At 47.0% G+C, this 23,899-nt stretch overlaps 6 protein-coding genes across 6 annotated transcripts; 3 read left to right on the top strand and 3 right to left on the bottom strand.

Moving 5' to 3' along the window:
• Nucleotides 1-569: 569 nt before the first annotated feature.
• F5Y00DRAFT_242186 (Pleckstrin homology domain-containing protein) lies at nt 570-3,384 on the bottom strand. Its single transcript, XM_048008478.1, has 4 exons — nt 2,756-3,384; nt 2,494-2,692; nt 1,851-2,434; nt 570-1,795 (listed from the first exon to the last, which is right to left on the bottom strand). The coding sequence occupies exons 1-4, from the start codon at nt 3,010-3,012 to the stop codon at nt 1,255-1,257; spliced, it is 1,581 nt and encodes a 526-aa protein (XP_047862997.1). The 5' UTR covers nt 3,013-3,384; the 3' UTR covers nt 570-1,254.
• A 10,057-nt stretch (nt 3,385-13,441) lies between these two features.
• On the top strand, nt 13,442-16,025 carry F5Y00DRAFT_271371 (uncharacterized protein; the record flags this gene model as incomplete). Its single annotated transcript, XM_048012787.1, has 4 exons — nt 13,442-13,915; nt 13,970-14,197; nt 14,258-14,537; nt 14,590-16,025. 4 exons carry the CDS (start codon nt 13,442-13,444, stop codon nt 16,023-16,025), a joined length of 2,418 nt encoding a protein of 805 aa, XP_047862996.1.
• Nucleotides 16,026-17,075: 1,050 nt separating this feature from the next.
• On the bottom strand, nt 17,076-19,372 carry F5Y00DRAFT_242176 (lysyl-tRNA synthetase). The gene is made up of 2 exons (XM_048008477.1): nt 19,281-19,372; nt 17,076-19,083 (listed from the first exon to the last, which is right to left on the bottom strand). The coding sequence occupies exon 2, from the start codon at nt 19,074-19,076 to the stop codon at nt 17,280-17,282; it is 1,797 nt and encodes a 598-aa protein (XP_047862995.1). The 5' UTR covers nt 19,077-19,083; nt 19,281-19,372; the 3' UTR covers nt 17,076-17,279.
• A 153-nt stretch (nt 19,373-19,525) lies between these two features.
• Nucleotides 19,526-20,419, top strand: F5Y00DRAFT_242175 (mitochondrial import inner membrane translocase subunit TIM10). The gene is made up of 2 exons (XM_048008476.1): nt 19,526-19,740; nt 19,831-20,419. Exons 1-2 carry the CDS (start codon nt 19,643-19,645, stop codon nt 20,021-20,023), a joined length of 291 nt encoding a protein of 96 aa, XP_047862994.1. The 5' UTR covers nt 19,526-19,642; the 3' UTR covers nt 20,024-20,419.
• Nucleotides 20,420-21,799: 1,380 nt separating this feature from the next.
• F5Y00DRAFT_263875 (adenylate kinase) lies at nt 21,800-22,600 on the top strand (the record flags this gene model as incomplete). Its single annotated transcript, XM_048011568.1, has 1 exon — nt 21,800-22,600. The coding sequence occupies one exon, from the start codon at nt 21,800-21,802 to the stop codon at nt 22,598-22,600; it is 801 nt and encodes a 266-aa protein (XP_047862993.1).
• Nucleotides 22,601-22,825: 225 nt separating this feature from the next.
• Nucleotides 22,826-23,894, bottom strand: F5Y00DRAFT_124676 (uncharacterized protein). Its single transcript, XM_048004112.1, has one exon. The coding sequence runs from the start codon at nt 23,516-23,518 to the stop codon at nt 23,051-23,053; it is 468 nt and encodes a 155-aa protein (XP_047862992.1). The 5' UTR covers nt 23,519-23,894; the 3' UTR covers nt 22,826-23,050.
• Between the last annotated feature and the right edge of the window lie 5 nt (nt 23,895-23,899).

Below are 23,899 nucleotides of genomic sequence, written 5' to 3'. Positions count from 1 at the left end.
TCACGAACAGTGTGGTTCCCAATAAAGCTTTAACAACAATGACAACTAATAAATCCCAAGTCAGAATATGCTATCGAATATTATTTACACTGACGTTGAAATCCTGGGTAGGGTTCTGTTTGCTTGAAGGTTTGCAACCCATAGACAGAGTACTGGAAACAATAGAAGCCGACTTTCATCAATGCCCAAATAATGAAGCATCACCATATTGAGCTACATCTACCTGTTATAGTTACCTTGGATGCCTACAGAGAAAAAGGAAGAACTTTCATGCTTAGATGCTCGCCCTTGTGATGTTCTTCACTTACACTAACTACAAATAATGAATGTAAACCATCCAATAACATATAGTAGCTACATCAAGAGATTTAGTTTATGTATACAGGGAGTTCATCATTATCCAGTGAAACTACATTTCTTTGTGATGGGTAGTGGTTGACATGAACGAACTTACAGTTAAGAATATTCACGTACGGGAGGCAAAGGTTACACCCTCTGATATAATTAAGCACACTACGACGACTTGAGTATCACAACCAAATGTGCCACGAAGACAATGAAAAGACAACTTTGTATAAGAGCAATTGGTTCATATTGATGCTAATGATTCCCTATCAGGAGCTTGGAGAACTAAGACTGCTAACGACTAACGATCTATCAACAATACAAGACTGCAATCACAAATACAGGCAAAAGACTAGCAACACTGAACACATGAGTATCTATTAGCTATTAAGAGAATGCTTCAGCCGGCAAGTGCATACCCTACGTGGCATAACACAACACGCGACATCTAATCCGTATGAGGACCTCGCGTACTTCAATATCAAGTAGCTCCGTCGCAACATATTCCGCCCACTCCGTCACTGTAAAAGATGAAACATTTGTGTGCTGTTTCGCAGGTATTTTCTGATCCGCATCAACCAAATGACAGGGGGTATACTGGGTATCAGTTGAGTATTAGGAAAAGATGTGTCAAAACAAAAGCAGTTCTCCTCGCAAATTGAGACAAGACATGCAAAAAGCGTCAGTATAAAGATCATGGATGCCATCCTTGCGTCAATGCAGCGCACTCCCTGTTCCGACTAACAGAGAGTAAGCCCGCCAATCGCCGACAACAGATGGGGGTATCAGTTAGAAACCAGTCTCGTAGGGTATCTTGAAATGCAGATCCGTTCCCGACCAAACCCAGTGTCGTGGATACACTTTACGAAAACATTAAATATTGACCCGCAGGCCAAAGCGGCGCGCACTCTATGCGGCAGCGGTGACGGGAGCCGGGGCAGCGGCAGCAGGCTTGTCCGCAGATGTCTCCTCGGCGACGGGGGCGACAGCGGGTTCAGCCTCAGCCTCCTTGGCGGGCTCGGTCTCCTCAGCTACATCAGTGGGCTTGGCGTCCTCAGCCTTGGACTCCTCAATAGGCTTCTCAGCCTTGCCCTTACCCTTGACGGTCTGGCGGAGCTTGGAGAAAAAGGGAGGAGACTTGACCTTCTCGCCTTCTTCGTCAGAGGTAGCAGCCTTCTCCTTCTTGCCGAAGCCGAAGGGGAGAGAGGACTTGCGCTTCTCAGCCTTCTCCTTGGTCTCGCCATTGGTGGCAGGAGTGGCATCAGTTGTCTCAGTAGGGACAGTAGCAGGAGAAGCAACCTCTGTCGAGAGGGGCTCGGAAGTCTCGACGGCAGGGATCACGGGAGCCGTCTCGGCAACAGAAGCGTCGGCGGGAACATCCTTAGCAGGAGTCGCGGGGGCAGACTCAGACTCGACCTTCTTCTTTCCGAAAGAGAGACCACCGAAAATGCTATAAAAGGTTAGAATATATAGAATTGGTACGACAATAGGGAATCAAAACATACCTAGCACGCTTGGTAGGAGTAGGCTTGACGGGCTCCTCCTTCTTGGTCTCTTCGGCGGCAGCCGGGGTCTCGGCAGCCGGAGTCTCAGTAGAGGCGGCAGCTTCTTCAGGAACAGGCTCAGCAACCTCAGGGGTCTCAGCAGGCTTGTCCTCGGCGGGCTTATCTTCAGCGGTGGTCTCCTTCTTGGCTTCCTCCTTCTTGCCGAGAAGGTTACCGAAGATGGATGCGCGCTTTCGGCTAGCAGATCGGCGCTTGGAGTCCTTGCCGTCCTCCTTCTTATCCTCCTCCTTGGGTTCTTCCTTCTTGTCCTCTTCCTTAGGCTCTTCCTTAGCTTCCTCCTTTGCGGGCTCGGCCTCAGCAGGCTTCTCCTCCTTAGCAGGCTTCAAGCTCTCAAGAGTCTGCTTGTACGCCTCAGTCTCGGTGATGGTAGCGGCAAGCTCCTTAGCTTCGGCAATCTTGAGCTTCAACTGCTCAACCCAGTTGTCACGGTCAGCGGCAGTGGGTGCCTTGAATGCGTGCTTGTGACCCTTGGCAGTGAAGAAGAACTTGGTAGCACCCTCAACAGTGGGCTCAGAGGCTTCAGCCTATATACCAGTTAGTATGTCGTACTATTAACCATGTCGCATTAATTAGTTGTGCATACCAGTTGGATTGCGCCGGTCGGAGTGCCCTTATCGCTCTCCTTGCCGTAGAAGAAAAGACCCTTTCCGGTCTCGGCAGCCCAGGCAGTGACGTGGTGGGCGACTTCAGTAGCCTTCTCATTCTTTAGGTATGTGGCAAGCTTGTCCTTAGGAATGGCATCGGTGCCGAACCAGAAGTGCTGCTTGGAGTAGATAAGGTTCCTGAATTAAGTTAGTTAAGATATCTTTATCATATGTAAACAATCATAACAAATCATAACATACTTGGGGAAGTTGGCGGGAGCGCCCTTGTGCTCCAGGGTGCCAGCCTCGATGGGCTTTGCTTCCTCCTTCTTAGCCTCCTCAGCAGGAGCGGCGGCCTCAGTTGTCTCGGTAGCCTCAGCGGGTGCCTCAGTAGCGGCAGCCTCAGCGACAGGCGCGGTCTCGGCGGGCTTGTCCTCGGCAGGCTTCGTCTCAACAACGGGCTCAGTGACGACGGGGGTAGTCTCGGCGACTTCAACGGGTTTCTGTTCCTCTGCCATTTTGATGATTGTCTGAAAGGAAAAACTAATTTGGGTATCAAGAATATGGGTATCACTAGAAAAGGGAAATTAAATAATGGAGAAGCTACTCGTTGGATGGAGTAGAGGTAGTATTAAATGACACTTCGTTGTCTCGCGGGGGAGTGTTCTTTGGAGGTGCTTGAAATGGAAGTGGAAGAACAAGGAAACTTGTAGTTGAAGTCGAGTACGACAGGAAGGGTGGGAAAGGGAAAAGTCGAATGGAAGCACAGCTGCTTCTGCCGGGCTTTATTTATTGTCTCGTGATTAATGGGAAAGAGAGTGACATGGAAGGGAGCACAGTCTCTTAGTGACAAAGTACAGTGACTGTTACTGTAGCAGAGACCAGGTAGGCCAAGCGCAAAATCAGGAGTACGATGGAGTACGATTTCGACTCCTGGAAGTACCCGGTACAGTATTTCTCGAAAAGTCGTGCACGGTAACCGGTCACCGTCCAACAGGGATTGTTAGGGTGGGTCTAGGCGGGTCGCGGGTTGTGTTGAGCGAAAACAGATGACCCACATCAAGTGCATTAGCAGTGATTGGCAGTTGCCGCCGTTATCCCCTGTGTCCCCTGCCCTGTTCTACTAAGGTTCTAAGGGAGAAAGGGACGAAAAAAAAAAAGGAGTGTGGGCTAAAGTCGAGTAGGTAATAACGATAGACCGTTTGTCAATCAATATTATTATTATTATTTTAAGTACCTATTTTGCAGATAAACTTTGCGCCATTTCATTGGCATATGTTTTTGCATATGTACTAACCCATTGAACCAACCTTATTAAAGAATTAAGTACATCCACATCAATCTCGTCCTATTATTTTTATTATGTTGTTATTATTATCATTATTATTCACCATACCGTGTTTGTGCTACCATTTACCTCAGACTAACATCAGACTACCACTTAACCTAACCGATACTTGATGCCTGATGCCTGGGATATAAGGGATTTTCTAGTACATAGGTATATGCTACTACATACGATACATACCTATCTAGCTGGGTTCTTCCTTTTCACTTCTGCATGAACTCCCAGTCCTTACCTAACTCGTTGCTGGGCCATCTGCAAATCTTGCAGCTATGGTCTGTGCCTGCAACATAATTTTTTTTTTCCTTCTTCTCTTCGAAATGAAGGCCCTGTCTAGCTCGTTCGACGAAATTACAATGTCGTTTAATATGCACCGGCGCACTAGTGGCCATGGGCTATTGACAGGGGGCTGAAGGGGGGACAAGAATTGTTCCCAGCATTTCCCAGTCGTTTTTTAATGGACAGGTCGTTTTGAGCACCAAGTATTATCAGCACCCTCTTAGAAAATTCAGAACGCAAAACTTTCCCATTGAAAGGAAAGCTTCGAGCTACAGGCCCATTATGTTGGATTACCTACTAGACCCCTTTGACATGGTAAGACCCAGATGATCCAATTCGCTATTGATGACCATAGCTTCGTTCGAGACCCTGGAATATTGGGACCTATTGGGAATTGATATCCTTCCATTTAGAGACTTTAGGAACGAAAGTACCTAACATAGTATGCAGTTGCCAAGTGGTAATTATATTATTGTCCTTCTTTTTCTTATGATCCGCGTGCGTATGTGCGTATGTGTATCTGGCTGGTACCATCTCTCTCGCTTGAAGCCAAGCGCACATGAGCAGCAGCACCCCCTTTTTGCCTGCTTATTGAATACACCGGAGGAGCAAATCAATTACGACCTACCCTAACAGACCAACAGACCTACATGTTCTACACAGTCTGACAAGACACCGCTTGCCGAACCTGGCAGCCAGCAAGTTCGGTTCGGTTCTGGAATCGGACGACATTGCTGATGATAGGACGGTGGTGATCGCGCCGATACCACTCCAACACAAATATCCGTTACATCCATCCAATGAAGCCGATATGCAAGATGCATTCATTGCGGCATGCTCGCTGCATATTGTCCTGCAACTCACGGTCATAGGGCCAAGGGTGTGGATAGCATTTTTGTCTTGGGTTGTCTTTGAGGAGGGTTGGTAGGTAGATTATGCTTATTGGGTAATAATTCGGGTGAATTGTGGGATATTCGAAAAGTAGATCTCCAGTGCAATATTACATAGATGATAGGAGTAAGCTGGGCTGGTTGGCTGGCAGGCCTGCGGGCAAGATGGATACTCATTCGAGAAGTACCGACATTAGGTCATTAGCTTCTCATGGCTTTTCCTTACAAACCCCCTACAGCCTACAGGCAGGTACCGCTAAAGCACGTTTATCTAGACGCAGCACGCAGCATCCACTGCAGAAGAGCGTACATATGTACATACCATTAGGTACATATTACAGGTAATAGCCTGGCTCATCTGCCCCATGTGATAATTTTAGCTGGGTAGGCTAGCTGGCTAGGTAGTTGCTAAAATGATGTGGATGCCCCCCGTCTGTGAGCCTTGTCGATCAGAGGGCCACCCTTCAACCGAAATAAGGAAAAAAGGGACTCGATATGGCCAGGATGCAATTCTAGAGATTTACTACATAATATCGCAAGCTCCATCGCATTTAAAAAGTGAGTAGTCATTCTAGAATAGCCTTTCTTTCCCGTCCCTTTCTGTTCCTTGAATTACTACAGTGTCTGTTTCAGGCTATCATCTATCTCTAACACCCGGGTCGATTCTTGGTGGTTCAATTTTACTAGATCTCGACCCTGAAATCCATGGAATCCCTGAAATGGGGACCCCAGAAGTGGATCCCGATATCCCAACTTTGAGCGTACCGGAGTTTTTCTCTGGATAACTTCATTTCGACGAGCCGTTCAAGTTGAGCAGCATGGATTATTCGCCTATCAAGTACAATACAATACAATACAACACAACGCGTGTTCGAATTAATATTAAAACACTGTTGTTCACGAAATACGCGACATGGTTTGGTCGAGGTTGGTTGGGTGGGATACCTTTAAGTACCTAAGGTATGTATAAAACCGAGCCACTAACACATTAGTAGGATCGCGATTAGTTACGTGGATATATAAATATGTAGTGTGATGTTACGCGCAGGACGTTACTGAGATTCGCGGCCCTCTCCTTATTTTACGCTTACCTAGTCGAACGATTGGATACGAACTAACCGATTTCTCTCATTTTTAAGGTCCACTTGACAGCTCTGGAAGTTGGAACTGGAACTGCAAATCATTTAACTAAGCACTTAGGTCGCGGGCGCCATTCTCTCTAGATTCGTCTTATATTAACCCTCCTAGGCTATTTTGATACGTAATAAACAGCACTAGAGTCAATGATATCGGAACGAAGACATGCACCAAGGGACGAGCGCTTCGACCAGTTCAATCAATCATCGTTTTAAGAATTATTTTCGATAATTCATCCGCTTATTATCTAATTATGCACCAGTCAGCTAGTCTAATCCACACAGTGATGCTGGTGATGATATCCGGAATCACAGATCGACGTTCCTATATATAATTGATAGGATTTGCAAAGAGGATCGATGAGACATCTAGAAGCTTTCCATTCAAACCCCTACATCAATATCTCAGCCTCAATCACAAACCAAGGCGGCTAGCGAGGTGTATACTAATAATAAGCGGCCGGATCAAATCACCGGCGCGAAATAACGTTGGCGCAATTGGTCGTGTGTCACGATCTACGGAACGCATCGGTCGAAGAGTTGACAAGACCCGGCAAACGGTGTTTTCGTTTGTAACACCAAGTTTCAAGTCCAACAACATATACTCCTATACTCCTAGATCGGATATGAAGAATACTATAAGTAAAGTATGTAGTCTGTTATTTTTATCTTGTACCTCCTTAGGTAAGTGGTATCGAATAGATTTGATGTTTACAATAGTTGGTCGCAATACATATATTCTTTCACCTACCTACGTATACTCGCCAGGATGTTTAGAATCCTGACGAGTATGCGTAATAAGATGTAGTCGCGCAACGTTATTTTGTTTCAATGGCAGAATGGCCATCTTGGATGACCTTATTCTGTACGCTTCGAACGCCAGGGCTAGGGTTACATTTGATCTCCCCGCGACGAACTTTCCTGACTCGTACATGACTTAAATAAAACCCACCATCCATCCATCTTTGCCATTGCGTTTACCGCGGTCCCCCGCCTATCAATACCCGCTTGTGGTACGGATTATAGCCCTCCAAAAACCTGAACCTCCGAATTGAGCGAGTTCTTAAGAATACATAAGCGCCTGACCTCGCCAATATGCTCTCTACCTACATACATACATAGAATAGAATGTCTTTCCTTCATCCCGCGTGGCCATTAGCCAATAACCAACGTCGTACTTGAGTTGTTTTAACTTGTATCGTTAATCATGGTCCTATACATACCTCTATACTTGAGCTTTATCATATAGCACCACCACCACCTAATAACTTGTTTCAGTTTCGTCGACGGTCGTTCCTTTTATTAGCACGGGTTTATGCAAAATATTAGGGACGCCGCAGATCGATCCCCCCCGGGTCCGCTATTCCTCCCGGCCAGGAAGGATTTCGCCGTTCGCAGGGGTTTTTTTTAAACCGTCTAACGGTAGTTAAAGACGTCGAGCTAGCCCTTTGGGATATACTACAGATAAGATGTTGGATCTAATCATGCCGAAAGTTGTGCGGCACATTGGCCTTTCTTGTCCTGAAATACCCTCCGATACATACCTAGATACAATATGTCCTCGGGGCCCTGTATGTAAAAGCTTGGATTCGCTTTTCTTACCGGGTAAGCTGGAACCCCTTGCTTTTCTTTAATACAGGAGGAGACTCCGAAACAAGAAGCTACCTATTACCTACCTATGTAGAACATCCTGCGTGAGCTCATCATGAGTCTAGCCGAAGACGATATTCAAAAGGTGGGGGGTGGTATAGTGAGTGAGTAACAATTAAGCGACTTGCGACTTGCGACATGATGGAAAAAAATAACGGTAGTTTAAACCCGAATTAGACGCTCAGATGCCATTCACCAGCCGACCGTGACTCTGGTTAGGGCTATCGTCGTTATGGCTACGTCGTTATAGGCAAGTCAACGGTAAACGAGGACACGAGCAAATTTTAAGGGTAATCCTTCAATGGTAAGGGCGTAAACCAACCGGCAACTTTCCCCTCGACGACGTTTATTCGCATTCCATACATACGCAGGTGACTACATATCATTATTACGTATCCACCGGCATTGGGCTGTCAGAGGTATGTATCATAATAATTTTTTGCATTTATAAACGCTTTCGCGCGTTATGTATTGCTCCATCCCCTCACATATCCAAGTCCTGAAGCCGAGAAGCTAGAAGATGCTCGATTTCGAGTTGTGCGTCTCGGGTTGGCCCGACAGGGATGGTAGCACGTCCTCTTAGCGAATTATTTCGATATGAGCCATCGGTAGTGGCCGCTCTCTCTCTTTCACTCACTCTCACTCTTCTTCCTGCCCACTATGACATATCGACGTCGTCACGAGTGTCGCTTATTGATAACTTTAAAGTGCTGGCTGGTCTCCTCTCTGTCTCATAACATAATTCTTTAACCGTCTGGGGGGATTATGTATGTATGTATCAATAAAAAAGTCGTCAAGCAGCATGCGGCTTGGGTGAGACAATCTCGGTGTAGTATCAACAGTGTTACATTCTATCCAGGCCAGATTTGGACGTGATGGTTGCCATCCCGAGCTCTGACTCGAAGCTCGTGATCCTTGCTACGTTAGGTAGTGTATTCCCCTTCCAAATAATCCCTGTAGCGCAAAGCCCGTTAGCCGCGAATGTCGAAATCTCCGATTCCGTTGCAAAAGCCAGCAGGCCAGACGAACAAAAAAACAACGAACGTTTATGGGCATCATCAGATCACCTTTTTTAGTCCTTGGATCCGCCCACCCCCCATTCGTGTGCCTTTCGGAATCCCCAAGAGGCATCTGGAATCTCATCTCGCAAGGGTCTTGCTTCTTCAACCCCCTTTTGCAAAACACTCTTTCGCAAACTTGCAACAGGCGGTGACCGCTAACTGCCAGGACAAGAACAGACATCCCAGATCGTTATCAGAATTTGCTTACCAGTCAGAACGGCCAGTTACTCATTCCCCGATATAGAACTAGCCCACCTGGCACCATCACCCTCCATCCCACCAATTCAACTCTGCAGTGGCTTTCCCCCCACCCCCCCTTACCCCCCTTCTCTCCCCTTTCTGATGCCCTGCAGCAGCCCGCGCGGACGTTCATGCATCCCCAACTTTCTGGCCTGCAGCTTCTGGTGTGTGTGTGTGTGTCGCAGACGCATGTGTAGGTAGTTGGACAAAGCTCCTGGCAGCAGACCACAGTTAGTGTAGCATACGTAAGACGATGGCTTGCTAAGCTTGCGAAGATCCTATTTTTCTATGTATATCAGTCAGGCGTATTCCCATTCCCCCCCTCTCCTCCCCCCCAATCTGCCTATCTATCCGCCGGTGCGCATGGTTTCGCGCGTGACGAGCACACGACATCGCCGGCTTCTTTTAGTAGTGCTAGATTGTTCAATGGTCTCGAAGGGAATCCGAATTGGAGGAACCCTCCTGCCAAGCAGGATATGATACGCTGTAGGTAGCTGCGTTCCCTTATTATGTATTCCCCTCATCGATCATATGTACGGTATAGGGGAGCGCACGGCGTGGCATGGCAAGGCATGTGCCGCCGATGGGAGATTCCGTTATCGAAAAAGGCTACTTGATGGTTATGTACCGTCGACTAGTTGTATCCTGTACAATACATACCTATGTATGCCATCGCTTCTGATCAACGGGTTTACCCCAGTCTCGAATGCACTATGTATGTACATACTGACATACCAGCCAACCTGGTTCCCCCTCAAAAAGACCTGGTTCCAAATGGCGGTAAGACATGGACTATAATATGGGTGGCATACCCGGTAGAATCGATCCGATTCTCGCTTGCCTCCGACACTTCTTACATATTTGACGTGATTTGAGACCCGGATGTCCTCTGGTGTCACACCCTGCCCTAGTCCGGGCCACATGACCCTAATAACGGTAGCGGGTGCGAGCTGGTGGCTTCGATCGGCCGGTCCGTGGGCCACGCTTTCCGGACGGAGTATTGCTATAGTTATATTAACTGTAGATAGACGTTGATGCTGGGTAGTTTTTGTTCTTTCTTCTGCTATACTCTCCGGCATCTTGGTTTTATTGTCGTCTCGGCTTGGTCAGGATCTTTCGGAATGCGTAACAGCTGGGATTGGTTTCGGTGTTTGAAGTTGATTATTCCTTTGTTCGTCTCGTTCATGTCAGTGAGTAGTGCCGACCAGTCAAAGCCCATCAGCACAACAGACTTTCTCGGATCGTCAACTTCGGGTTGACTTGTATCAATATTGTTTGTTGGACTATAGTGCTGTTGCTCTGCCAATAGAAAGCAATGTCGTGTTCTTCTGTTTGATTGGGAGGCATTCCATGCGGTGTCGGATTATAGTCTTTGGATAGGGATCCCTATAATAATCTATAGACCTTGAGTTAGCACATTCTCGTCTAGGATAGAGATCAGAGGTACTGAACCTTAGCTAGAGATGCTCCCAGAAGGAAGGGTGATCTCTAGCGGTATTATGTGCATGGCCATGTCCGATCTCTGGATTATTGTGCAATAGATAGGTTTGTAGTCTTCATTGTTGTTGGGAGAGTTTCCCTTGTGTAGAGTCCCAGTGTCGCGCGGGCATCGCGCCTGTCTCCATATTGTCGCGACATTCGTAAACGCGCGCCGCTACTGTTTGTTTGCTTTCCATTCAATCTTATCTTTGTAGATTTCGCCGCTGGCATGCTTTCGCCAAAGATTGCTATAGAGCGACGACAATACCGCCGGGACTCGCCGAGAAGGTAGTATAAGCCTCATCTATGTCTCTCTAGATGGATGTTTTGGCTATGTCTTCTGGAAATTATTCCCCAGCTGCTTGTTTTCTTGCGACAGAAGATAAAGTCATGACTTTGAATTGGAGTTTGGCCTTGAATGTAGAAAATTCTCTTTGTCATTGAAATTATTGTTTCTAGTTTGCAGAATTAGTTAGCATGTGCTATCTCAGGTTGTCCTGCTGATAGGAGAAGGAAGAAATAGGGGACAAAATAATAGGCAGAGACAGAGAGAGAGAGAGAGATAGAGAGAGACCTTTACAGTATGGTAAGAATTAAGGATAGCCGGTATCACTACATCCTCAATTGGTCCAGGGAGAGAGCAATAGGGATTATCGTACTTAAGTCACACGAAGGGACAAATGTACGGCTTGGTAAAGCAAGTCCCATGCTGGTTAAGGTAGGTGCAATTGCGAGGAATTCGAGGGGCGGATGCGTGGGGAAAGGAGAAAAGTCTCGTGGGCATACTATAAATTGTTATATTTCCTAAATATTTTACTCAATCCGAGCACGTCTCTCTCTCTCTATTATGATTAAACTTCAATATGACACACGGGGAAAGGTATTGTAGGCATTGAGGAGAGTCAATCTTAAGAGAAGCTACCCAGGTGCTCAGAAGTGACTTCGATGAGCCGCATTATATCATCCACTACACTGTATATTAACCACACCCCCCTCCCCCAAGGCCACCAAGGTAGGTAAATAACGATAATAACGGCATGAACGCACTTCCGTAGACTCTGTATTTTTCACAAGATGAGCTAGATAAATGTGTCAGGCACGTAGCCTGCGGTGGACCACGTATATGGTACTGTGCTCTGTACACTGACTGGGTCCTCTCCTAGTTAAACGTGGATACTTCCCTCTTTCCTCGTAACTACGTCCCCATGGTATTCTTTTTTATTTCTATTTTTATTTTTTTATTCAAGTAAACTAGCCTCAAGGTACAACTTCCCTAGAGACGATACTATTTCTTTTAGTTGGGCGTGAGAGCACATGCCTTCCCCTGTCTCTATCCTCATGCTTCACTTCTCCAGACTTACGGAGAATTAATTTTATATCATCCAGTAGATCCTACATTGCCCTACCGTACATCGTATCCGTGGTATTTCTCCCTAGGACCAGCCTCCCAACCCGAACACCATCGTATCCGACCCGTCAATTCACGCAGCAACTGCCCTGCCTCGACCTTTCGTGGTCTGGTTTATAGGTGCGTACTCATTCTTAACTGAATTGGCTTAACCTACAAACCTTACGTTTAGTAATCTGATTATTTTAGGTCCCTAACCTTCTGGGTCCCTTCCTCGTACGCATCGTTACCACTCATATCCCCTCCATTGGAATCAATTATCCCACGCATTCTTTCGAGCCAAGACGAATGTAAGTCCTTCGTATTTTATCTTCTATTGCTACCAGCGATTGCGTCTCCCCCTACTACGCCATTTCTCCCCAATCCGCCCGCTTCCCAAGCAACTTCCTTCAAGATACTATATCGTTGGTACCTTCTAACAGAAGTTACCATTATCGTCAATCATAAACTAGGTATAAGTACTCGACTGTGCCTAGTGGCGATATAACATTCATAAAAGGTTGTGACAAACATCAGCTATTGGCAAAGCTCTTCTTCGTACAACATTACACCGTACACACGAATACCATTCCACCGTTAGTCCCATAGCAAGCACTAACATCTGTTTATACAGAATCGTCTCTGTCATTAGCCTCGATCACCTGATCGTCCACTAAGTAAGCGGTTTCCCATTGATCTCGGACAGACGTTATTTTATGTTCACCCTAAACTCTATTCGCTATTTATTTGACATTCCATTTCGTACGATTCCTAAATACTACCGGATCTCCAATACTAACCTTCCCCAAATATTCATATTCATCCTTGACCCAATCCCTCAGCACCGAGCATCTCCAGTAGCCTTATTCAACATCTTTTACTGCCATCGCCTCATTTCCGCTTGAAACTAACAGCCGTACGCAGTAATCTACTTACCTTTCTGTAACAACGCTCACCCAGAAAGCCCCTTTGCTCTCAATCAGGTATGCAATTGGCTTCTTTTCGCCTCGTCATAATATTTTCCTGTTATTTATCATCTCTGCTGTCCACTTGGGTTCCCAACGAACTTTTAGTGTCATCGGCCTTTCCTACACTGATTACTATTGCCAAGCACTACAACCGCCTCTTTCATCGCTCCGAGGCCAATGCTATACTGTGAAGGACTGGTTTCCCCTTTCCCCACCTCATTCCGTCCCTTCCTCTTACCTTCTCCTGCCACTGGCGTTTACCAACATTTAATATTTCCGCCTTTAAAAATTGAATCATATTATCCGCATCGATACTCTATGATCTAATCATCTATATACGGTCATACGCTAACTCCTTTATCGGCAAGGGTTGAGTCTGATACTTGAAGCTAGTTCAATATTAACTAGAGATCAGTGTTAGTACTAGTAAGTTTCGGTATTTCATTATTTACTCCTAGTACAATCAAATTTATATACTTCATGACTTACCCCTCAAAAGCTTTATCATCGCGATGGACTACGTCCAGGACATTCGCCGCGATGGCACCCTTCCCTACCCGAATCTCATTCAGAGTTACGCAACGGCGAACCAACACCATTTCTTCCTCGAGCCTGAGAAACCCACCCGGGAAGGTGGCGCCGGTAAACAGTACCAAACCGCCATAGAAGCCTCTATCGAGAATTCGATCAAGTTCCGCTTCACAAATTTCGGTTCCACTACCCATGTATACCGGAAAGATAGGGCCGGGAAAGGATCCCACTTCATTACGTTCTATCGTCGCGACCGCGGTGATTTTGATCATGGACTTGCCCGTTCTAACGAGGATATCTACGAATGTGCAAAGATGAACATCTTACGCCATCCGCTGCGTGATGACTTCAACAATCCGGACTACGCTTCCGAGCAACGGCCTCCTATCAGTAACCTAGTCAAGGCTCTGATTCGCCTAAACATTTACCCGGCAATCCCGAATGCGGTTATGTGTGTAAGTAAGCTTATCGATGATACCCTTGGCTTCCACTGACCTATGAATTCATAGGCACCGCTGTTGCCTCGGTGTGGCCCTATCTCTTCAACACCTGAGGAAGGTCGTAAGCCAGGGCAGTTTTCTAAGCCTAAGCATACGCAACCTACGGCCCTTACCAGTGTGTTTGAGATACCGGAACTTTGCATGGCGATCATGCTAGAGATTGGCCATCGTTGGGGAGACTTGTCTAACCTTAGTCGCACATGTCAAACTATCATGTTTGCACTCAATGCCATCTCAGTAAGATACTTCGACGTGAAGTAAAGAAGCATTAGCAGAAACTAACACATGCGTACCTAGACACGCGTAGACGTCCTTAGTGGCAACTTCCTGAACCTAGAATTCAGCGACGCCGAGATCGATAAAGCCAACGCAAAATTAAACGGTGAAGAGTTGGAGCTGGGCAAATTTATAAAGCCCCCCTCGCCACAATTCCTGGTCCTCTCAAATGTCCGACCACCCTACAAGGCCCCGGAGGACGGGGAGGATAAACCGAATAGCTTTGGATTTCCTGCTCGTCCAAAGGGAAAGATCTCCAGGCCGACCGCAGAGAGGCGAGTGATTGATACTTATCGATTCTGTAAGTCTGTCTGTCGATTTGATGTGGCTTGTATAGCTAACAGGCAATTTAGTACGAACAATTGATGTCCGTGGCCATCATATCAAAATCCTCCATCTCCATTCCGTTCCAAATTTTGACATTGCCCTTCTCAAGATGTGCCTTGAGCGGTTACCAAACTTGGAGATACTCGGAGTTTACAATTGCGTACTTCTGCATTTCGGCGAGACCGTCGAGTTCCTGAAAGCCATAATTGCGCACAACAAGAAACCCGGGAACAAGTTCGTCCGTTCTGATTTCTCGCCTGTCTACTACCCCGGACTTCCCGTGGGGTCGGAAGGGCGAACGGGAGAATACGGGGTTATACCGTCGGACCAAGGATTGATAGATACCCGCAGAGCGATCGTGGCAGTACTGCGTAACGTTGTCTCTCTCGCCCTGAAGAATGGCATAGACTGGTTCACGCCGGGCGCTGCTATGCGGCAGTATCTAGAACGAATCCCCTTTGCCCTCGGCACACTTCGATATATCCTCGAGGCCTGTTACAACATCTACTACCACGAACACGGTCTATACTACCCATTTATTAAAGATGTCTTGAAACGAGGTATAACATTCGATAATAACGAGCCCCGACACGAATCAATGCGTTGCACCGTATATAATGATCTTATACTGGCGACTGAGGGAAAACCTATGCAACGAGACCGCTTGGTGGCCTTGACCATGAGTGCAGGCTTTCACAAGCTTATAATATGTGCGTTCTGCGCAACGCCCTTGCCAGCGTACTTTTTTACGGAGGAGTCGATAAACCGCCGATCGGACCAAGTTGAATGCTGCGGTTGTCAGCTCGGCACTCAGCTAGAGCACCACGTCGATAACTTCTTCCAGGAGAGGAAGGGAGTAATGCATTTCCTGTTCGACGACGAACAGATCACGGACATCCACAGTTTCCTCAATGCCAAGAGGACCGCCACGCCCGCAGAACTTCGCAATTCGAAGTTCGACTTCTGGCTCATATCCGTCAAAAGCAGAGAGGAAGTATTAGCAGCACGGCCCGACGACGCCGATGCTATTATCCTGGACGGGCGACCCGGCCCCAGCCACGACGAAGAGGCGAAGCAGATCTGGGTGTGGAAAGAGCGCGTCGCGAAGGCGATGCGATACGCGAAGCGCAACATAGACGAGGGGCTTAAGAAATCTATGGAGACCATTGCCGACTGCGAGAAGGACATCGGGATCTTGAATGACCTATACTACAACGGACACCTCCAAAATGCTTACGAGATCAGGCAGAACCGCAACACGGTGGACAGCATCGAGCGCTACATCGAGCAGGAACGCGCCCGGTGCGGCTTGGCGCAGATGAGGGGAAAATTTGGGACTACACTGGCTGCGAACTGGGACGACGAGATCAAGAAGTACCGGGAGATTGTCCAGATCAACACTGGGCTGATCAAGAACCACGGCCCTCGCCACGTGTGGGAGACTCGGGGCGGCATCTTTTAAGTCCGCTCTCATTACATCTCCCCTAACTACTTGCTTCTTCACGGCTATAAAGGAAGTTCTCAAGCTTTTCCTTTTAAATGGCCGCTATTGATGACTACGGGATCATTCAACATTGACACCCTAAGTACGAAGCCCGATCCTCGGAGGCTATATACATGCCTTTTCTTACGCCTTTCAGCTTTCAACAAGCAGCGTATTACACGCGTCTGTGCTGTTCACCATTCTCTTTCACAAGGGACCAGCATGTCCTTCTTCGACACGCAGGCAGCGACAAGAACCACAAGCCAACATAGCCGCCTAGCCTTATACACTGCATTACGACTTTCCCCTGAGGTTCGCGCTCCCCTCAGCCGCCTTACACATTCATCTGGACATCATTATTCGGCGTTTCCAGCTATGGGAAATTAGACGACTAGGACTAGAGTCTACCTATTAGAGAGATCCGGAATTTTACAGCGCAAGCGCATACATAGTAGATAGGTCGGATTTTCGGAGAGACTAAAGCAGAGTGAGTGCAGGATATGGGAGGAGATGGTACCCTAAACCCACAGCATAGTGGCAGAGTCGAGAGGGAGTTCGGGCGTATGCGATGCTTTATTTATTTCCTTTTGCTATTATTTTCGCGTAGATTTACTTCCATCGACAACTCCTGATAGTAAATTGATGATGTTGCGAGATTACAGACACTGTGATTGATAAGAAACAATGTGCTTTTTATAAAACGGACTGGAAAAGTAATATAGCTACCATACTAACCCGAGCCTGAATGGCTAATTATATATAATTCTAGGGCTCGGGGAGATTGACTATGTACCTAGGTTACCCCTAAATGGCGACTTTAAGGAGACACGGGCTGCGGAAGTGGGGGTTACTGTAATGGGAAATAAAAACCAGATCGGTTCCGTGCCGGCTAGACCCACACCGACCCGGAGGGGTTTTTAGAGGCGGAGGCACATCGTAAAGTCAGGGAGGCAGCCACGCAATACTCATATAAATTATTAGGGAGCCACGCTATAGTATTTACATGGAGATTACCAGACATATTGTGCTTATTTATCATTTAGCATGAGTTAAAAGGTTAGGTTTTCTGATTCTTCCGACACCATCTTGAGAGGGCCACTGGAGAGCGGATTTCTAGACTATTGCTTGTATCATTGTCTAACTTCTCAGTTTTCTTTTACTGATCGCGGAGCTCAATTCACGTGGGAATCGGGTATCATTTCTATTTCTACATATTGTCTAGTTGTGTAGTCATTAATGATCCTTGGCAGCTTGACGTATCGAGACGACATTCCTTAAGGTTCCGAAACTAAGGATATCACCGATTCTCGGCGCACCGGAGAACATCATGACCAGCCTATCAACACCGCAACCCCAGCCCCCTGTGGGTGGCAGTCCGTGCTGCAAGGCGTGGACGTAGCTCTCGTCTACTTCGGCGGGCCCCTCGCCTATTATTGTTGGCTTGTCCTTCTGTGACTCAAGCTGCAGCTCAAACTTACGCTTCTGCTCGAATGGGTCGTTTTCTTCCTCGTACATATTAGCAATCTCGCGCCCTTGTATGAACAACTCGGCGCGAGCGGACACGAGCTGGCCAGTCTTAGGACATGTAAAGGATTTAGAGAGAGGCGCCATGCAAGCAGGATGATGAATAATGAAAAGAGGCTCGTCATGAGACGACGGCTCTAGATATTCGCCAGCAAGATCATCTAGAAGCTTGGCTAGTGTCAACTGAGACCCTTGAGCAAAGCTCGTTCGACCGTTTAGGAGTTCTATGAGTTTGGGAAGCGCATCATCTTCTGAGAGATCTGGGAATTGGATCCCGAGGACCTCTTCTAATGCTGGAATGAACTCAACCTGTTTCCACTTTTCCTGGGGTAATTGTATTTTCGACTTTTCAAGGGACTTAAGTTGACTCTCCGCAAGGCGTTCAACATGTTTGACGAGACGGGTGATCAGATCCTCAGTCATCAAAATCAAATCGTCTAGGTTGGAATAAGCAGAGTAGAACTCGCACATTGTGAATTCTGGATTATGGGTAGTGTCGATACCCTCGTTGCGGAAGCATTGGCCGATCTCGAAGACCTTATCGTTTCCACCAACGACGAGGCGCTTGAGCCATAATTCAGGGGCGATTCGCATTGCAAGCTCTTTTTGAGCAAACTCCGTGGCTGAGGTCAGAAATGGGCGGGCTGCTGCCCCACCAGCGTAGTCTGCTAAGACGGGGGTTTGAACTTCTAAAAAGTCTTTCTCGTGGAAGAAATCGCGCATGCACTTAATGAGGTTGGAGCGAAGGCGAAATGTATCCGAGGTACGTTGGTTAACGAGCAGATCCAAATGCTTATTCAAGACCATGGTCTCCTGGTTGACCAGCTTCTCGGGAAGTGGTGCTAGACCAGGACTAAGTAGTGTGGGGAGCTCAGTTGCCTTTAATGTTAGTTCACCGGCATCTGTTCGTATTGCCGTCCCTTTGACTGAGACAATATCACCACGAAGGAATGGATGGAGAGCATTCTTGAACTGCTGGAGTTCAGGCTTTGGATCTGAAAGTTGACTCAGACTTATCATGATTTGGACTTGTTGATATCCACCCATAATGGAGAGAAAGACTAGCTTCGACCCAGACCTTCTTACTGACATGATCCGACCCTCTAGAACAACCTCCTCAGAGGCTGGTGTAGTAGATACATCTCGGTACCTTTCCAGAAAGCTAGGTATGCTTATTCGGTTAGGACGGGAGCCAAGTCTTGGGTAACGAAGCGCATTATATTCTTTTAACTTCTGAACCCGGAGATCAACATTAACCTGACGGGTGATTGGGGCCACCGGATCACTTGTGGGCGCATTGGAGCTGGCCGTTGCGGACCTCTTGGGTACTGAGCTATGTATACATCTGCTCCGGGATACATTGTGTAGCTTTGAGCTATGTGAGGCCTTACTCCTTGCCGGATCACGATAACCGACAGAAAAGAACCGTGCATAGACAGGTGCCCGGAGTGACGGTATTTGGAACAGATATGGGCGTAAGAACTTCAAGTACTGCCCGTTATCCATTGCGAGACTGGAGGCTGTTAGCTATAAACATAACCACGTATGAAGAAATTATAAAGAAGATGATGGAACAAAATCAGATAGGCTGGCTAATTGAGATCAAGCACCATAGAATGGTTTCAGTCGCAACGGTTCTTAAAGCAATATCATCACGATGATGAATTGTTAATGATTGGTTAGTTATAAGAAATTTATTGTTGTACTTACACTTATAAAAGGCCTGCTTCGCTATTGAAAAGCTACTTCCAACAACCCCGACAACTAATACCGCTTTGCTTTTATTCAGGTTTTCAATGCGTGTGTTGGAGTGAAGAAGAAGAAAAAAAAATTACATGGTAAGGTTGGACCTTTCTTGGAACTTATTCTGCCGGAGTTTATCCGGTGATTGCGGTTAATCCGGACGCCGCCTTCTAAATTTGACGATTGGTTATTACCTAAGCTTGATTTGATATCTTTTATCGAAAAGCTTCAAGTTTATCAAGTTACTTTATTCAAGTTCTGCGTCACGCAAATAAAAGCTCGCAAACCAAGAAGTCCCACATAAAACAGTCCTATATCAACCGCCCAATATGTCTTTCCTCGGCTTCGGAAGACCACAGCCTACTTCGGAGGAGAAAATCTCAGCTGTCCAAGCTGAGATGAAGCTCTTAACCCAGATGCACGACCGGTAAGATTCTTGTCCCGGGTGTCCAAGCGTCACACCTTGACAACTAAACCTCCTTTTCAAGAATGGGTTAAGACTAACACTATCTCCTAGTCTCACAAAAGCGTGTGCGAAGAAATGTGTCCCCAACGACTACCGAGAAGCCGACCTCAACAAGGGCGAAAGCGTCTGCCTCGACCGATGTGCTGCAAAGTTTTTCGACGTACATATGAAGGTATCGGAATTGCTACAGCAGGAAATGCAACAAAAAGGAGCTGGTGGCGCTGGGTTTGGTTTTGGTGGTTAATGCGAAGGAGGAGCTTTTTATTATGCTATACCTACATATATGCAACAAAGCTACAGCGGGCCATTGTAACGATTGTACGATATGGATACCGGGACGTTAGGACACGTCTAATGATATGATATATCTAAAAGCTCTTTACGGATTGGGGGACGTATTTGGCTGGCCTGTCGAATATGACGAGGTTGTACTATGGGTTAGTTTGGCCATATCGGAATGGCTTAGGAAATGAATATTCTCCTCATCGACTTCATATCGTACTATTTCCCCGAAAGAAGCAGGACTTGCTGGTTAGGTCCTAGGAGCACGTAGAGCAGACGTTGGAAGACAATGGGCTTGCTATGCTAAAGCGCCAAGGATGCCGCTGTGGTCCACCACCACCACAACGCATGTACGCTGATAATTTCCTAGAAATGACATATTTGACATATTGTAGTTGGGAATGGCTTGGTAAAGTTTAGCTGCTCGGCTCCTGGTTTGTCGACAGGCTTTGCAATAGGATAGCCTTCCCAATAATCATGCTATGCTTATTTTTACCTAGGCAGTTTTGTCCTATGTAGGCTTAACATGTGTGCCAAGACTTGACATAGGACAATTTTCAGATGGCAGGTTTCACGGTATTAGATCGGTCCTATGTACTCGATGTATAGTCCGGGCCCTGGTATCTGTCACGTTATGAAGGCCGAGGACGAACGGCTTCACATGTCACCGGGATAAACCGGGGCTACGGAATATAGACATTAACGTTAGAATGTCTTGAACTCTACCATGACGACGTTCGAGTCTGGGGTATGCGGGGTAAGAGATGCAGAATAAAGACAGGTACCTACCTATAAACGTTTAAAGCTATTTATTAGGTTAGTATCTTCGTTCTTTGAGATGTTACGGGGATACGGCATAGAATTGCACAACCTAGGTAGGGTATCTTAAAATACGACACGACAACGATCATGTAACCTAGACTAAATTGCCGAATGTATTTGTTTTAATTCTTGATAAGCCACATATTATGATGGCTTTGACTCGAGATATTCCATCCAAGTCAATATTAAGAATCCAAGTCAATATTATATAAGAAATAAGATATGATGGTACGTATCTAATCTGTACGGAGTTTCTTATCCGTAGCCATCCTACTGGTAACACCGACTGGCCCCGACTGCCCCGATCAAGGTTGGCCCGAGCTTACGGTGGGTCTTCAGAACCTTGCAGCCTACACTAAGCTGGGGAAAGTCCGGTCTTCGGGTATCGAACAATCTCAACAATTGGTGGAACTGTATGACAAGCTTTTGATGAGTTTCTAATGTAAGCAAATTTCTTTGGTTGATATTTCCCTTCTGGCATAAACGGAATCCTTTCCCCTCTGCTGCAACGCGCAGTCGCATCTGCCCATCGCCTATCTCTTTTACGTTTATATATAATAGGTATCCTTGATCCCACAATATACCTAACCTATACTACTATCTACAATAGTTAGTTACATAAATTTTTATACTCTTTTTAACACAATGGATTCCTCTTGATTCACGCCGTCTTCCCTTCCACCTAGGTTCTTTCGTGGTCGCCGAGTGCCTGTCCTGTGCTCATTGGCTCCTCCAGTAGAATATTGCGCCGAACCGTCCTGCGTTGTCGCCCAAGGCCATCGTAATCTAGAAGCTCAATCTTAGATCTCCTACGTTACACCACATTGTCCGCGACACCCGAATCTTGCCGCGATCCTCTTTCGCGGATATCCTCGCCGATCGCATCTCAACTTTTCCCATCTCTTTCCTGCGTACTATGCGCCTCCGCCGAGCCGCCCGCGTCATCCTCGTCGGAGCACCAGGCGTGGGGAAGGGCACCCAGTCCAAGCGGCTTCTTACCCGCTTTCCCCAGCTATCGGCTATCTCCTCTGGAGACTTACTTCGCCACAATGTTAAAAATCGGACGCCTCTCGGTATTAAGGTCGAGAAGACGATGAAGACTGGTGGATTGGTCTCTGATGACCTGATATTACGCTTAATTAAAAACGAGCTGGGCCAGCGTGGTTGGCTCTACGGCGGACGACCGAATTTTATGACCCTTTCGTCTTCGTCCGAGGCCGCCTCTTTAGATGGCGTGGATGCTTTTGGGTCTGCACTCGAGGTCGATCCTCTTGCGGGGGCGAGCTTATCTCCGCAGGCATCCGAAGACCCCGCTGCTTCGTTTTTACTTGATGGCTTCCCTCGTACCGCCACACAGGCTCAACGATTAGATGATATCGTACCTATTAACTGGGTAGTTTCCTTACAGACGCCATTCCATGTCATTATGGAGCGCATATCATCTCGCTGGGTTCACGAGCCGTCCGGCCGTATTTACAACACCACATTTAATGCGCCAAAAATACCGGGTTTCGACGATATTACGGGTGAAGCACTAGTACAACGAGCCGACGATACCGAGGAGGTGTATAGGGCGCGGTTCCAGAAGTTCCAAGAAACGAGTGAACCATTACTCGAACACTACGCTAAAAAGGGTGTCCTATGGGAGGTCAGTGGCATGAGCAGTGACGAGATCAGCCCGAAACTTTACCAAGAGTTTGAACGTCGCTTTTTATGAAAATACTGGAATTTTCGATCTGGGGTCAGGACGGCACATAGGACTGGTGAAATGACTTAAATTGGCTGTATATCATCATGTTGGATTTTTGAATGAGCGATGCCTTCAAGCTCAATTGGAGTTCAGGGGACTGGACAACGTGGGCGAACGAACAGCGGACGAACAGCGGACGCTCTACCTTTGTGTACGCACTACAGCGGAAATCCACCTAGGTTAGGTAGGGTTATGGGGACGGTTTGAATATGTTTTGCTCTTAAGTCTTAGCTTGAAGTTGTGTAAAATTAGACGTTACGAGAGGGCAATTCCATCATTCCATCAGGTCTTCACGATATTATTATCAGCTCGTATCCAGCAGCTCTCTCTAGCCAGCGATAACACACATATATTACAACAGTCCACGGCTTGTCTATCTTATATCCGTACTCCCATCTATCATTTAACCTAACAAACTTAGTTGTCAACCGGGTGGCACTTATAAGGACCCTCGCCAGTAACATCTTGCACAATCTCCACAATAGGGCTCCGACAACAATACACCTTAAAGTCCGTAATAAGACCCTTCTCATTAAACACCGCCGTAGCCGTCTCCGGGAACGGATCCAACTCCCTGCCGTGCACCACGAGCCGATTATTCATCTCCACCGAGATCTTGGACCCGTCCGCGCTTTCGAACCGATCGACTACGCGCCGCTCCTCGATGCGCTGGTCCTTGAGAACTTCTTTGACGCCGTCGACGACGCCCTTGCGGCCGATGCTGGGCGTCCTGAGCTCGCGCATGCTTAGTAGCCAGGCGCGGCAGTCGTCGTCGAAGAAGGCGGCGAATTTGTCGAAGTCGGCTGGGGGTGAGGAGGGGGTGAGGTTGGCCCATGCGGTGTAGAGGGCGTCGAGTCGGTCGTGGAGGGTTGAGGTGGTAGGCATGGCGAGATTGGGCTTGGGGTTAATTATATTATTATCACCTTGGATGCGAATTTGGATATATAGTTTCGGTTCTCGAAAATGATATAAATGAAGTTGGTTGATCTAGTGATCTCTATTGTAGAGTAAAGCATGCAGTCGTTATATCCGGTTCTAATTGTGTAGCTCACATTTAATATGGGAAAAGCCCTTACCTACATGCACATGGTAACTACCTCGTATATATATCGGGTAAGTATACGCCTTTGCCTTCCCGGTCCAAGATGCCGATATAAAAATCGTCCCGGGTGGGTCTGCCGAACGGGCTGTCTACCTTGGGTACGGATTAGATACCTGGTAATTTACTCATCGGCATTGATCCGGTAATTCCGGCCCATTCCTCTC

This window comes from Daldinia vernicosa (assembly GCF_022497035.1).
Source record: "Daldinia vernicosa strain CBS 139.73 unplaced genomic scaffold F5Y00scaffold_37, whole genome shotgun sequence".
NCBI lineage: Eukaryota > Fungi > Ascomycota > Sordariomycetes > Xylariales > Hypoxylaceae > Daldinia > Daldinia vernicosa.
This window is presented reverse-complemented; position numbering and strand designations above follow the sequence as displayed.